Here is a 17067-nt window from a genome sequence, read left to right as displayed (position 1 = left end):
TGCTTCAGAGTAACTGCCTAAAAGAAAAGTTAGGCCGTGTAAAATAAACATCAATAAAACAGAAGTTAAATAAACTGCTACAATAGTTTTAGTATGCTGCTTTACTTCCTTACATTTCAGTAGAAGTTTCACATGGGAAGAACATCCTACATAGCACCTACCATTTACACCCCATAAATTTTCTTCTATGCCTCCACTCTGTTTCTATGCTGATAGAAATGACAGAACCTGACTAGTGGGTTTCATTCTGAGTAGTTTACCTTTAATGTTCATTGCGTTTTTATATCCTCATTTGTTGGATAGAAGAGCCTACCACATGCAAAAGCATAAACATAAACAAACATTAGAGGTGCATCGCCTCCTGACTTAATTACTTGTGTAAATAATTTTTGATTTCTTTAATAGGTTACCATCCAATGCAAACGTGATGTCGGTTTATAGGTTCATAAAAAAGCATTTTCCACAACAATGTTTTTGAGACTGTTTCTGGAGATACGCAGAATGAATATGTGTCAATTATCTGGTGGAGGTCACAATATTACTTGCTATAACCTAACAGAAGTGTACTTTTAGATTATGTTTTTTTTGTCTCTACTCTTTTTGCTCTTGTTTTCCTTAATTAGCTACACTTTCTAAGCTGCTTGTGGAGTGTTTAGTTCTGCACATCAATGTTTTTGCATGTCAATGGGTCTTATGCAATATTCAGTACAAGAATTTGTCCAAACGCAAAGACCCGTACAACAAGTCTTTCGTTCAAATGCATTTACCATTGCACTCATATTTATCAGTAAGCCTAATTTTGTTATTCTAAATTTAATTAGCTCTGACTGTTGTGATATTTTATACGTACTTATTTTTTAGATATCTAAGTATATGTATAAATAACATTCATGGAACATTCTATGTGGATCAGATCTGATGAAAATTGCTGTCATTTCTAGTTTGATAACAGTTTGATAATTGACAAATAATGTTAATAACAGATAATGCAAACAAAAGCAAAATAGAAAAAATATTTTCCCTAGAAGCAACATTAGCATCTTATTTTAAGATTTTAATGGGAGTAATCAGAGCCCTTTAGCTCATAATGCAGCTCTTATTTTCCCATGTAATTATAATAAAGCTATTCCGTACCTGTAAGTCATGCTGTTCTTGCTCAGTGTGGGTTTAATTGAAAAATATGTATATACTAATGAAATACACCCAGGGAGATGGAAAATTGATTCTGGATAAAATCAGCATCTTTAAATGTTCAGTAATTGTTGTATTTTGGAAGAAAAATGATAAATATGATCTAGTTTGGGAATCTCAAACATAACTTTGGCCTGTTTTTTTGTTTGTTTGTTTGTTTATTAGCTGATTGAAAAGCTATTGCGACTTTTATGCATTTTCTTATCATGTAGAGAAAGGATACAGAATAGACAATAGCTAACAATTGTGCACAATTAAACTTCTTTTAGGGCTTTAATTGCTGTTTTATGAGATATAGGAACCATCTCCTAAACATCTGTTGACAACATGAAATAAAAAAAGAGTAGACTGTTACTGGAGGTCAATACCTGAGTTGTTTGTTTGCCTGTTGCTTGCAGCTCATTGAAATATTTTAATTGGCAGCAGTAACAGTTATGATGTTAAACAGCATTATTTTACAATACCTGTTTATTTTAGGTATCCAGATTATGATGCTTTTCAACCAAAGCATCATAAATAAATTGTAAGGACTAATAATCACTAAGGGCCCCATGTTGGGAGGTTAAGTTAACAACAAAAGCTCAAATTGGCCAATAACTAACAGAGAAATGATTTTCTCATTAGACTGGACAGGGATTGGGTGACTTTCTTCAAACAGTGCTAACAATTTGCCACAGATTGCTGCATTCTGGCAGCTGCTCCTAGAAATTAATAAAACCAGTGATGACACAATTACAAACTTCTAAAGCTATTAATAGAAAGTAACAGATAGAAATCCCATCTCAGCTATGCTACAAAATTGTCATTGCTGAAGAAAAGAGGCAGCTGGGGAAACGCAGCTCTAAATAGATAGAATGGCACAGAAAATGATTTTTTTTAACAGAGAGAGGGAGGGGAGGGTCGTTCAGAGGTGATTTTACCCAGACGTCCTGGGTCTCAGTCTGAAGACATGAGACATATTGAAGCTGAAGAAGATTAAAAGTTCCTGCTGAGTCTGTGTTTTGCTGTACGTGCTTGGCTGAGTATTTTGGTTGAGTTTGCCTGAATAGTCAGTGGCCTTCTGTACACCTCGGTTTATATTGTATGTGTGTGTGACTGGATATATACTGTATGTGTGTGTTTGGAATAGGTTTTTGTCTTTGCTCTAGTGTGCTGTAGCCCCAAAAAACACAAAGACCTATCATGAAGGAATATCAAAGCTTTGTGCTGTATTGATCCCTTCAGTCTTAGTCGATCGCCCATGCCTTGGGTGACTCACTCCCCACCATGCCTAATTTCACCCCCACCCATCACAGAGCCGAGCCATTTCATCTGACTACTAGTAATCATTTCTAACAACTTAAATTTAATTTGACAATCCCTGTTACCAGATAGGTATTGATCCCATCCTGAATGGGATGCTGACTGAAATCTTGTTCTGTGTTTTATCTGTCTCTATATCGTCTGCTGTCCAATTAGAGGGCATTTACATTCAGTCTTCTTGCAGCAAGAAGCTGGAGCTGCAAAGACTTGTATCGATATGGACCGATACAGGCTGCTTTTTCTTCTGAAGGGAGGACGAAGGTCCGTCAAATCAAAAACTGCCTGGCAGTCATCATTTCACATCGCATATATCTTCATAGATACAAATTTAATGCATAATTTATGTTCTTTTGAAACTGTTTTTTTTTTAGTTGTAAGTAACTTTTGATTAATCTAAATAATAAAAGTTTTAAGCTTCAAGCTTGCTGACTCAGAGGCCTTCGATTAAAGAAAGCTGAACTGCTCACTCCAGGTCCGAGGTCAAAGGTCAAGTACCATGGTGTCTTGTTTACAAGTGATGCTAGGGTGGAGCAGGAGATGGATAAGTTGATTGGAGCCTTGTATGTATTGATGCGTGCACTGCCTGCATTTGTTGTGCTGCAGGAAGAACCAAGCAATAAAACTAAGCTATTGGTTTACCACTCCATTGAACCTCAACCTATGGTCATAAGATACTGATGATAAATTGCTGCCTGGGCCAGATTGAGGATGATGTTCAGTCTGAATCCAGTTTTGTTGCCCTACCCAAGTTCAGAGTGAGTCAGCCACTTGATTGAGAACCTCTGGGTCTCATCTTTGCTTTTACGAGATGTGCAGATAATGTGGTTCTGTGGGTGTTTTTAACCCATAACCACCAGCTTGCGTTGGAGCGGTTAACAGCCGAGTGCAAAGTAGTAAGAATGAGAGAAAACTCCTCTAAAACTGATGCCATGACTCTCATCTAGTGGAATGTGAATCGGGTCACCTGCAGCAATGTCAAAGTGCCAGAGTTTCGCCTTACTGCTTCATCTACATTTTGACCTTCACCTACGCTCTTGAGATTTGGATCATTCCCAAAAGAATGAGGCAGCTGAAAATGAGTTATCTCCAGCTCAGACTTTGATGCAGGATAAGGAGTTATTAAACTAGAGCTGCTATTCCCTGTCATTGAAAGGAGTCAGATTAGGTGATTTTGGTTAAATTGGGTCAGGTTGTCTCCTTGGCGCCTGTCTTTGGAGGCTTTTCAGGTCATGGGGCCATGAGAATGTCTCTAAAGGGGATGTTCGGATTTATTTCCTGAAGCAGTTATCTCAGCGACCAATCCCCAATTAGCAGGAGACAGTGCAGGGCTATAGTGAGGTTACTGCCCATCCAGCTAATGTTGTCATTCGGTTAAAACTGCTTCTATCAGAAAAAATTAATCCATATTTTAGACATTTCAAACACCCACTATTCTTCAATGAGTCCTATCATTACTTTTTTTAACTACAAACCTAATTTCATTTGTATGGATTTCCTTGGAACAAAGCAAGACAAACTCACCTTTTTTAGACCCAGCCCAAGCATGCTACGGCACGGACATAACCCACGATGTGTCATCTTGGCATCATTCCAGACAGAAAGAAAAAATGCAAACCACAATTAGGCACTCGGATGGTAAAGAGTCTAGAATTTGCATTAAAAACCTTCTGCTTTAAAATTCCCATATCTCATGGAGTGGGATCTACCTTCGACTCTTACAGTGGGGCGTGAAACTTTTTCCTAACATTTTGAAGTTTATTCCCCTCATTTAGACCACACTGAGGGATATAGATCTCTGCTCCAACACCACCCAATCCAATTTGGCTCTGGAGGACATATTTTTAATTAAGACCCAGCTGAATTCCCCTTGGCTTCTTCGCCTGGCCCAGCAACCATCTTGCCTATATCTGTAAAGTATCTCTTTCTGCCCTTCCAGATGTTTGCAGTGAACTGACCCAGATTGTACTTCCTGTCCCTGCCTCTAAATCAGCTGTAGGAACATGTGCAACACGATGTTGAGACATTTGGGCTGCATGTCAACAGAGTGTATCATAGCAGCGAATCTCCCGCCCCCCAAAGCTCTTCCTGTCCCTGGCTTTCATGTGTCATTTTTACAGGGCAAATCCCTTCCCCGTGCCTTTTTCCCCCTCTGTGTCAGTGAAGCATAAAAGCACACAAAGAGTGCACACTGTCAAATCTTCTTAGTGAGGCCACGTAAACGTTTAAACTGTTAGACTGTCCTTTCCTGAGGGTTAGGTGGATTTATTCGGCTTCAAGTTGCTTGTCCTGACCGGAGTATTTTTTGTTTTAGTACAGAAGCACACAGCTGGGCTTACTTTGTTGATAGGGAAACTTTTCCTGAGGAATGTGTCTTTTTTTTCTTCTGTTTTTTGCTTTTCAGACACAAGTGCAAGCAAATTACTGCAAAAAAACACCATCTGAACTCTTTGGAAAGAAACCACTGATGAAAAAGCCAGCAGACATCAATCATTAGATATCATTAGTGTTGTAAATGTGTTGGTCTATCTTCTTTTTTTTCTTTTTACATTGGTCTACTGGTGCTCATTTTCTCTGCTTTCCATGTGAGCTGTGCCACATACTGTGCAGAGGGCTTCGCTAGGTAGTTAAAGAGCAGAGCGCTGTCATGTTTTCAGTTTTCTTCTTCGTCTCCTTTTCTGCTCCACCGTCCCTCTCTCTCTCATTATCCCACACAAAAGAAATCTGGTCATGTATTACATTCACAACATGGAATAAAATATGCAGTATTGATTGGTTTAGTGACAATGACTGCCAACTAAACAAAAGTACTAACAGTATGTATGAACAGCCTACACTATGATTTACAATGCCGCAAGTTCATTTCTCCTTTGTTTTCATCCCACTTATCAATCAAATATACTTTTTTTTAGGATTAGCAATGTTTGCACATCAGCTGTAACCCATATCTAAGCTCACTCACAAGCAGTCACAGGTATTTTGTCTTTGCCCTAAATATTCTGATTCATTGCTTCCTCCTTCTCTATCTTCCTCTGGATTATTCCTCAGTCTCTCTTTCCAGTTGTGGTGGTTTAGCTCCATTCATCTTCCCATCAACTCTGACCAGCTTGTGTCTGCTTAAGAAAAACATTCCCACAGCATGACGATAACACTGCCATGCTTCATCATGGCTATGGCGTGTCAGTTAGTTATGAAGGCCAGATGGGTTCACTTTTGTATCATATTATGAGGATACCTTCTTTCACCGTTTGAAATTGTATGGCTTTCTTTAATGCTACTTTTCCATAATGTCCTGATTTATTTTCTTCCATTTGTCAATGGAGCACATTTTCCTCTAGGATTTGCAGCAACTTTACTCTTTCATGAGGCTGATCAGCAGAGCAATCAGGAACAACATCTTACATAAAACTCTGTTCCTTCTTTCCGACAGAATACATAAAATAAAAAGCAAATATTTCCTAAATACTTAAATTACCTAAATTTATCCGACAGCACTGCAGAAATTTTTAAATGAACTGATCTCCTGAAGCTTTTATTTGCAAACTGAAATAAGAGAATGAAGAAGTTCATTGAAGCTTATAACATTTTGTTTTCTTCTAGTTTCTTGAGCTAAATACTAAAAAATATTGCTTTGAAAATACTTAAGCAGCCTTAAATTTAGCTTCAGGTGTGACACACCCATCACAAATCTGGATGGGTGTAAATTAATGGGAGAAATGAGCATGTCATTTGCTCCTGATAAGATCCTCAAAATATTGGAGTTACGGTAGACAATGCCCCTCTGAAGTTCTGTAAACTGTCCAGTCTGCTCATGTGTTTTTGTTGCAGCTGAACCAGTGCTGAAAGGACACACTTACAGGGTCAGGTGCTAAATAGTAGGAGGTGTTTGCTACTTCAGTGGGCGAAAAGGATGCTCACTCATCTCAGTGCAGCACCAGAACTGAGAGAGACTTACCTCTGCGAAATTCCATGTCAGGATCACATAATAGTCCCACCTCCTGACTCCTCTTTTATTGGCCATTTGATCATTTCTGTGTTGATTCCAATAGGGTCACACATTCACTAATCATCAGAAAAATAGTCTCTGTTGTAGCCAACGTTGTACTTGCGTGTGCCATGGTTAATGGCACACGTAAACAAACTTTGTGTGACATCTTCTGTCACTTGAAACAATGGGTTTCAATTAGCATTATAGGGCATTATCGCCACCTACTGTAAGGAATGTGATATTTTTTGCAGTCAAAGACCCTTGACCCACTTTAGTGTCCAGACACCCTAGTTGAGAAAGACTGCTCTGTCATCTGCTTCTCCTGACTAACTTCTGTTCAAGGATAGCTGCAGGCTTTTTGCACTTAGTCCTAAAGTTCAGATGTTCTATTACTCATCATAACCTCCTTCATTCATTCTCCTTCTTTCTCTGGATTATCCGTCATTCTTCTTAGTCATTAGTGTTCTCAGGCATTATGCCTCCAAACCATTTTATTGTAGGTCTGGCTGGTTAGTGTTGATGTCCTCCTGTAAAAAGAAACGTTGCTCCTGTTTCAAGTATTTTGGAGTCAGCATTTTCTTAAATTAAGTTCCTCAAATTTCCTGCTGAAGACCCCATAGTACGCTTCTGCTACTACCATATTTCACAGTGGCATTATGTAGCACTTATTATTAAGTCCAGAAAGGTTCATTTTGATCTCAATTGACCAGAGAAACTTATGCAAATTTTCTGTACCCTCTACATACCCAGTGCCAAATTTGAATGTGACTTCTCATGGCTTTATTTTAAAAAATGTCTTTAAAAAATGTCTTTCTATTGAGCACACTCTCCTTGCAGGACAGGCAATGCTCAAACATCAGTTGCATCTCCCGTCTGACCTCATTCACAGAAGGCTACAGGCGTTTTTCTTTGCTCCAAAAGTTATGTCACTTGTCACTGACCTCCTTCCTTCCTTCCCTCCTTTCACCGGATTATGCCCCATTCTTTTCAGTCATTCTTTGTGGCCAACTTGTACCAACAGCATGTGAAGGCATTGCATTGAGAATAGCACAGCCCCCAGCAGCCACCTACCTACTCCATTAAATACGCACTCACTTGATGGGAGATTTGTAGCCAATATCCTGATTTGCATTACAGAAGGTAAGGAAGTGGTGTGGCTTGTTAAGGCACCGGCATGCTATTGATCGAAGTCCACACTGTGTGCTGAATGTAATAAGAGAAGGTTGGCAGGGATGGGAGACAAACAGGAAGCAGATCTTAGTGCATTAATTTGGATAAATACAGTTTTTGAAAAACAGTAGATTAAAAAGAGACAAATTGTGCAAGTAGGGGTGCTTTCTTTGTCTGTACACAGCTGATCAAACAAATCGATAGAGTCCACAATAAAAGAGTGGTGTCCTCTAACACTTCCACATAAGCCAAAGTCACAGCACCTCACCCTGCATCACTTACCCTGCTGAACTGAAGGCTGCCATTAAATATGAACCACGCATCACTCAGCCCTCTGCCGCGGTGTGCAGCCGCATGAAGGGGAAAAGAGCACAGCCCGATGATTCACCTGCTAGGTACTGAAGCCGTTCCCTGACGCAGCGCTCAGACAAGGTCTACAAGCAGGATCGGGACAGTTGCTCTTCTCTGAAATGCACACAGAATGCAGGAATAAAAAGGCGCTTCACAACCCCGTGGTGGAATGTAAATTAAAATTAGCCTCTTCCTTTGTCTTACCTGGGAAGTAGATAAACAACTGCAGGGGCTAAATTTGTCACACAAGAGTAACAACAATAACAACAACACTAAATGTTTGCATAATTTCCCTCTTATCAAAATCAGTGCTGCCAAGTTAATGTGTATGTTTTGTTTTATATAAAGAAGCTATACCCCGCTCTGGATTCGCAGACCTTGAGTGCAGGGAAAATAGATTCTCGTCTTTAGCCTTAGGGCACCTAAACGTGTCTTTTCAGATTTGGTGATGGCTAGGTCTATGATCATTGAAGCGCTTCAAATTACATCAGGATGAAAAGGGGAAGGAGGTACATGGGAAATGAAAAAGAAAGAAAATGATATTCATTCTTCCCCTTATCTACCTTTTACATCAGTGCTTGCAGATAGGGCTTAGAATAGGTAATGAGCTCAAGTCCCATCTACCACGTCCTCTGTAGGTAAAGCCAAGAGTCGTGTCTTAATCCTTACACTACAAAATGTTTTTGTTTTTTTTTCATATCAGCTTGGAGAGCTGTGATTCACCATCAACTGGTGTGTAAAACTGAAACCTGATGTCCTGAGTTCAAGTTCTGAACTTTTGAAGAGGTCAATATATCATTGTGTAGTGAGACCACAGTGCAAACACAACGGCAGGTGCACACATTCAAAAACAGCCCGTCAATCACAAATACAAACACATGGTGGGACTTACACAGACATGGCAGGCCAAGGTTGGACAGGGGTCAGCAAGTCAGTGATGTTTGAAGGGAAAGCGGGGTTTGAGGTTTACAGCACCATCGCCATATGAACACATAACAGGAAGTCTTAGAGGCTATTAAATCACTTGCTTTTATGGATGTGTTAATCCCTGTCCTCTGCCAGAGAGTCCAGCTGAGCATCCAGATTAGGAGGGAGGTCTAACCAGAAGCATGCTGTCAGCTAATGCCAGGAAGCTCTCAAAGCCCAACAGGACTGCAGACATCACTTCATGTCGCATTCAAAGCAACTGTTTGCTCCGGAGCTTAACATCATGTGCAGTGATGTTTTTTTTAAGAGTTTTATCTCATGTTTACTGTTGTGTTTGGAAGCTAAGAGATGTGACGATAACATGGTCCTGGTGAAGTGATTCATGCTCATGAGATGAATGAACCTAACCCAGTGTGATTCAGGATGTTTTTACCATTTTGAGATATTTTAAAATCACTTTTTATGCCTGTGGCTCAAAATAAGTGCCTAGATGTGTAATTATCTTTTCTTATTAAATCTAGGGATTTAGCCTTTTGACAAAATGGTTAGTATTTAAAACTTTTTTTTGTATTTATTATTAATTGCACCTGCTTCTATAGATTTTTACTTTTTTGTCATTATTTATTGTTTTAGGTTATTGTTTTAAGTTATTGTTTTAAGTTTTAGATGAAACCACATTTCTGAGAAAGTGACCACAAAAAAGGCCAGTGCTCTGTATTGTATAACAGGTATTATATAAAGTGTTGCTTCCTTACATGCTAATGAAAAGCATAGTTGGCACTTTTGTACACACTATTTCCCTAATCACATTAAATTAATTTGCCAGTGAATTAAAAAAATATATCTCTAAAAAACTAGGACTAGAAGAAGAATCTGTGGCGTAAACCTAATCAGGGAAAGAAATGTGCCCTGTTTACTATTGACATTGCAACAATTACCCAACAACTGCCTTGTGCCAAGATGTCACAATACATCCCACAGCAGGCGATATCCAAGTCAGCTCAGAGATTAATTGAAGATACAAGTGGGGCTTACACAATATTAGGCTGTAGGTTACCTTGTTATGGTGGAGCAGAGTATATGAGAAGGTGCAGACCATTGCAGAAGTTTTCATGCCTTGGAACTTTTCTCGTTTTATAACTTTACAACTAAGGATTTCATAGGGATTTAAGTTGATAAACCAACACATGTAGATGCTTTAACATTTTTAGAAATCTAAATGTGGAAAATGCTCTGTTTCTACTGCAAATACAATTGCAGGTGTTTTGAAATATGTCTAAGTTATATATTGCTGCAGACAACTAATTGTAACCTAACTGGGCCATTTTAACACATAAATATGCTTTAATCCAACACTATTCCATCGTACCTCAGGGTGTGGTTTTCCACTCCAGTGTCAAGGCTCTAGCAGTCTTTCTACCAGTGTTACTCTATATTTAGCTCCATCTATCTTCCCAAATTCTCTCACCATATTTCATGACTTCCTCCTGCCCATGATTCTCAGTGGGGATGATGTGTTTATAATGATTTGCAGTTTTGGTTCCCACCATACTCAGAGTTTTGTATGTAGGCAGAAACAAAGTTTGGTCCAAGCTGGCCATAACACCTTCTTCCATGTGTTTGTTGTGTCCGCTGCATGGTTTGTGGCAAACTGCAGACTGGATTTCTTATGATTTTGTTTTAAAATGTGACTTTTGTCTTTTCCATTTTGCAAACTGTAAAATGATTGACTCATAGTTGTCCAAACATAAGATTCTCCCACATAAGCTGTGGATGTTTGCAGCTCCTCCAGTGTCACCATTAGTCTTTTGGCTGCTTCTCTGATCAGTGTTCTGCTCAGTGTTGAGGGGTTTTACATATAATCATTGCTTTTTTCCTCTCTTTATTAAGGAAGTTCAGAACTAGTTCAGAACTAAGCAGTCTTTGAGTAAAATTCTAACAAATCTGACTACATCGCTGAAAGCCCACATACACAAAGAGCAGGGTAACCGCAGAGGTCTCAAAGCAGTCAGTCGTAAAACCCAAAATTCAGATAGGACCTCAAACCCCCCACATTGAGCAGCAATTGGAGAAATCATTTAAAGGAATGTACCCTGTTTACTATTGACATTGCAACAATTACCCAAGCATATGTGTGTGTAATTAGATAAGGCAGCCAGTTGTTCTCTAATGCGGCAAATCAAATTAACTAAAGATGCCACATTGATTTCTTTGTGTTGCCTAAATTATTCATCTTCACTTGCAGTGAACTAGTCAGCCAGCCACCAGAGAGCTTTTTTAACTCCACTGCACCACTACACGCTTACTGCCTGCATTCAATGATTGTACAGTATTGCGAAATCTTTCCAAGTACCTTTTGCAAGAAATTTTCAGATTTTATTTAACAAACCGGCTAATTTACTCTCTAGATGAAAACGGGTTTGCCATATTATGGAAAGTACAGAAATCCCATCAATGGCGGTAGCTCTGACCTCCATTACTGCCGTCGTATTTGTGTGAGAACGAGGGGGAGGGAAGCGACACTGATGTAAGAATTCATGAGGCGCTCAGGCTGCAGACAACCTCATCTCAAGCTGCTCCATTGACATCCTGTTCCCTGGCATGTTGCGCTTAGGGAGATCAATATGACCTTACCTCCACCTCACGCTCCTTTGAAACTTAATTACTGATATTCAGCTACAAAGTCATCATAGTCTGGCTGTCAATATTCATTGGGGATCATTACGGTCCTAATAAAAGAGGTTATTTACGGGCTGCTCTGCTGACACCAGCCCAGGTCCAGGAATCCAGCTCCAGCCATCTCAATTTGCTTTGCCTCTCTCTCTCCCTCTCCCAGAAGCACTGACCTGAAAAATAAAAATTGACAGCAGAGAAACAAACAGGAGAGAGGATGGAGGGTGAATTCTTCGGGCATGTCTTCTAATTCTCTTAGCTATATTTGGAGGTTTTTCCAACCTGATCCAAATAAAAAAAAAAGAGGAAAAAAGTAACCATATCCCAAAATCCCTAACAAAATTTTAACTTTGGTTACCATCAACGTTGCACACCAAACCATTAAGGAATATTTTATAACATTTTAAAAAATGGCAGATTCTTGCTTTTCATTCCTCAAGCAGCTGGGCATTGTGTTTTTCAAGGCCATTCAGCTATGATTCACGCTCCTCCACAGAAAGCAATTTAATCCGCAGCAAAAGCAATATGCAGCGCTGCCGAGGTCCCAATCCTGACATTGTACGCCAACAAAGAGCTGTGTGATTGTTGGAGTTTGCTATATGTTAATTCATTCGATAAATCAATAGCTTCACTGTAATTGAAGTAGTTTGCTGTTTGACGCAACATGTTGAAAAGTGAAAGGCGAAACAGTGAACCCTGTGGATCAAATGAAGTACTGCATCCTCCTCTAGAACTATCCATACACACACACGCATGCTAAAACGCACACACACCCACACACGCATGCTAAAACGCACCCACACACACACGCATGCTAAAACGCGCACACACACATGCATGCATGCTAAAACGCACACGCACACACGCACGCACACAAGCATGACTGCACACTTCCCTTTGGTGTCTTGATTAATATGGTCTACCTTACATCAGTGCACTGGATGCCAGTATACACTGCAATGTCTTCCGTGAGCAATTAGCAGAGAGGCTCCACCAGCATTGGATTATCCACAACAAAATGCCTCCTGACGCGCGCCGTAAAGCCTGCTGACTTATTCATATGCATTTACTTTTAAAAGCCTCTGGCCTGCTTTTAAAGGCTGGGCTGCCTCAGAATTGAAATAAGATCAACATCTGGGAGGAAAAAGAGATGGGAGATGAGACATGCAGGCATAATAGGTCTGCAAAGAGGTAGCTGAAAGGAGAGAGACAGAAGGGGAAGAAAGTTTGGAAATGATATTGGTGTCAATTCCTCCTGCAGCAAAGACACCTGGACGAGATCTTAACTGCATTTCGTTGATGCAGGTTTTCGCTTTTTAGTTTAGAAAGTTCTCCACTTGTTGCCACAATTATGGCAAAGCCTATAGATTTGTCAAAATATAGGCTCTGGTTCATAGTGATATGCTTTTTTAAAATTATTATTTGCATTTTGTCCCTCTAGCCCTGAATATCATTAATATTTAAATCCACAGTCAGAATCTAATTTTTCTGTGTGCTTCATCTCTTTCTTGTCTCCAGGGACCCCAACAAACCAGTTCCCCAAGACACCAAGTTCATCCACACCAAGGCTAACCGTTTCGAAGAGGTAGCCTGGTCCAAGTACAATCCCCAGGACCAGCTCTATCTGCATATTGGCCTGAAGCCGCGTGTGCGTGACCACTACCGGGCCACCAAAGTGGCCTTCTGGAAACACTTAGTGCCCCATCTCTACAACCTCCATGAACTGTTCCATTACACCTCTACGACCACCAAAGTGCCACCCCCAGAGACCACACCGAAAAGCGTGTCCACCAAGAGGCCCAATGGAAAAAACTGGCCCTTCAATACCAAGCGCCCCCCCATGTCGCCTGCCTACAACAGCGAGGATAAGGAATCTTGGAACGAGGACGAGGAGACGGGGCCTCTTGTGGTCGACAACCCGAGGGACTATTCCACAGAGCTCAGCGTCACCATTGCGGTGGGAGCCTCGCTGCTGTTCCTCAATGTCCTGGCTTTCGCAGCCCTCTATTACCGCAAGGACAAGCGGCGGCAGGACTCCGGCCATGGGCAGCCCAGCCCGCAGCGCCAGACCACCTCCAACGACATTGGTCACCACGCGCCCGAGGACGAGATCATGTCCTTGCAGATGAACCAGACGCACCATGAGTGCGAGGCGGGGAACAGCAATGAAGGGGCGCTGCGCCTGGCCTCGTTGCCCGACTACACGCTCACACTGCGCCGCTCCCCAGACGACATCCCCCTCATGACGCCCAACACCATCACTATGATCCCCAACTCCCTGGTGGGCATGCCCAACCTCCACCCATACAACACCTTCACAACTGGCTTCAACTCCACCGGCCTGCCGCACTCCCACTCTACCACCCGGGTATAGCTTTAAGGAGGCCGGGTGGGGGCGGCCGGCGCAGGCGGGAGAGAAGGAAGTGGTGGTGGGTTGGCGGAGGAGGAGCAGGAGGATGAATGAATTGAGGAGAGGATTGTGTTTTATAAATATCACAGGCAGGGGAAGGGCTGCGTGGGGGCAGGGGTGGGGAAGGGCAGGAGTGGGATTAAAACGTGCAGAGATTTAACTAGACTTTTACTATGACGAGAGCAGCTGAGAGCTCTCTGTGGATGTCAAGTTGTGCAGAGCTGCCAAAATCAAACTGCTTTCCTTCTCCAGAAAGAGGAGGAGGTGGTCTTTCTGCAGTGTTTTTTTTGTTTTTTTTTCTAAAATTAATCATTTTAAAAGCCTTTTTAAGCAGACTGAGGAGATATCAACACTTTTTTTCTTGAAATCAGAAGAACAAAAAAAAAAATCAAAGAGAAGTGCTTTTTATTTTCCCATCCCTTCCTCCTGCAGGAGACATCTAGAATGACGGCCTCCGCGTCAATATTTGCGAATATTTTTAATTGCTTCTTTGTTTTCTTTTTACGTTTCAATGCCTTACTGAGCTCTTTCTTTTCTGTCATTACTTCTCCTCCCTGAGACAATTCAGCGCGGAGTGTGTTACAAAGCAAGATAAGACTCAGAGATGAGAGACTGAATCCAGGATGGGAATCTAGAGGATATGCAGATGTAGAGATTTTAAAACCCATTTTGGGCAACTCTTTTTTTTTGTTTTTTTTTTGGTTTTTTTGTTGTTGTTGTTGTTGTGGTTACTTTTTGGTTTACTTCTCTGGTGCATACCAACACAACAGCCACACAGACAGTGTTATCCTTTTTTAAACTAGAAATGATTTGTGTGAGACTGTTCTTGCCAAGACATGAGAAGGCGGAGATGAATACTACGTTACTGTGATTGTTTTAAAGAAAAAAAAAGTGCATCTTTTACAGCCAATTTTATCTGTTGAGCTATCTAATTTTATGGTCACAAGGTGTGCACGTGCAAATGCTGCTGTGTGGTGTGTTTGAAATGCATGTGAAAATGATTTTGTATTTGCAGGGTGTAAGAGTGTTCATGAGGTTGTGATAAAGAAAGAGAAATGATGTTGTAACTTGCAAATGCAAGAGTTCTTAGGGTGTGTGTGTTTGTATACATGCGTGTGTGTGTGAGAGAGAGCGAGAGAGAGACAGAGTGTGTGTTCGTGCACCAGTTTTATTTTACTGTTCTGTTTGTTTTGCATCTTACTGTAGGTGTGGGGAGGGACTGGGGGTTCTGGGAAGTGTAGGAAATGAGTACTTTCTCATTTTGGTTCAACACCAGTAGAGTTTTCTGCTGCATCTCTGGGTGTCTGTCTTCGCAACATAGCACTTTTGTTGTTTTAAAAGTTCTATATGTCTAATTTTTGCTTAATGAATACAAAATAAATATATTATTTTATGTCTAAGAGAGAAAAAAATAGCTAAAGAATCAACTGAACTAACAGACATGATTCCATCGACTTTGTAAGAGTTCCTCTACAACAGCAGACAGAGGCCTGTTTGCACTGACTAAACCTACATCAGTGCACACTTGTATTTCTTTGAATATATATATAAATATGGGCATACATACATATATGTATAGGGCTTCTATGGAGATATCATCCCCGTTTACGAAACTATTAAAATACAATTTAGACTGAAACGGCTCAGCGTAAAGAACTCCCGTGTAAAGTTGTTGCCATTTGAAACATACCAAGCCCCAAAACATTCAAGGTGTCTTTGTAAGAGCTCTATATGTATATTTATGTATAAAATATTTAATATTTATTTATGTATACCAGATGCATACATGCTGATTGTGCCATGTGCCAAATTAAACTGTAAAAAATTAAAAATATAAAGTTTCACTAAACTTTTTCCTTTCTTGATCATACTTCCTTTCTTTTTGTGACTTATTATTTCCATTTTTAATGAGTTAAGGAGCTATCTTTGTGGCAACTGCAGGGCTCCCCCCGAAAGGACTTTCTTTTTGCCTCCCTTCTTCCTCTCTGCTGCTCCTTCTCCCTCTCTCCCTTTTTCTTGCTGAAACCTTGGCAACTAAAAACACAGGCTAACAGCTTGGGGCCTATCTGTGTGCATGACTCCAGATTTTACTGTAATTCATGCAAAGTAGTGCTGCAGCAGTGGGAGATTGTAAAAAGATTGCCTTGATGCACTCACACGGCATCCTATTATATGTTAATCTCGTGGAGAAAACTAGAGTTATTGATTCTACGAACAAAACTGACAATTTTCATTTGGTGTCTCCGTGCAACCCCAATTCTCTACGAAGTGCGGTAATGCTACCCGACCAGTAATGCTAGATCAACTTTGGAGTTTTGGTACCATAGAACTCAACATATTTATGAAGTAGGCCATTACGGCTCCCCTTGGTATTTAATGATTGGGAACGCAGCCGAGCGAGAAGTGCAGTCTGGTCAGCTCATCAGTGATGTTGCCGGTAGCAGAGAGGAAGAAAGAAAGGGGGTGTCTATTTGAGGAAAATCATTTGGATATTGATATGACTCATCGTAGTTTTGCTCATTTTGCCTTATATCAAGTTCACTTCCTGATTTGCGCCATCGTACAAAATGAGAAAACCTACTTTTATGTACAGGATCATTTACGAAAATCTCCATGAAGTATACAAGCAATCTAATTACAACAATCCTGCCATAGATTTAAACCCAAACAGTTTAAATAAAATAAAGACTTTTCAATACCTCAGCATTCAACAATGTTGTGTTTTATTGAAATACAGCACTCTGCACATGCATTGGCAGTCCTGGCAAAGATGTGTTAACCATGTGAAAATGAATTCCTCTTTTAATGCAGTGGTACAATCTCCAACAGAAAGGGATAAAATCATTGTTTAATTCTTGTGCATTAATTTTTTTTAGAGGGGCAGAAGGTGTTAAATTGTTATGATTTTTTTTAACCCTTTAAAATTACTACAAAATAAGTATAGCTGAAATATTGTACAACTGTGGAACTACTACGCCACAAGCCAAATCATCAATAGTTCATATTAAAACAGAGAGGACAAGAGGTTGCATTAGCATCCGACTTCACAACACTAAAA

At 40.4% G+C, this 17067-nt stretch overlaps 1 protein-coding gene across 2 annotated transcripts in view; it reads left to right on the top strand.

Annotated features, from left to right (window-relative positions):
• Window positions 1–16707, top strand: part of nlgn3a (neuroligin 3a) — a 174124-nt gene extending 157417 nt beyond the window's left edge. For both annotated transcript variants that reach the window (XM_028009159.1, XM_028009161.1), the window contains one exon: window positions 13118–16707. In XM_028009159.1, the coding sequence (XP_027864960.1) occupies window positions 13118–13973 (856 nt within the window). In that variant the 3' untranslated portion in view covers window positions 13974–16707. The remainder of the gene's footprint in view (window positions 1–13117) is intronic.
• Window positions 16708–17067: the final 360 nt, after the last annotated feature.

The sequence above is a fragment of the Xiphophorus couchianus genome, chromosome 23 (genome assembly GCF_001444195.1).
Source record: "Xiphophorus couchianus chromosome 23, X_couchianus-1.0, whole genome shotgun sequence".
NCBI lineage: Eukaryota > Metazoa > Chordata > Actinopteri > Cyprinodontiformes > Poeciliidae > Xiphophorus > Xiphophorus couchianus.
This window is presented reverse-complemented; position numbering and strand designations above follow the sequence as displayed.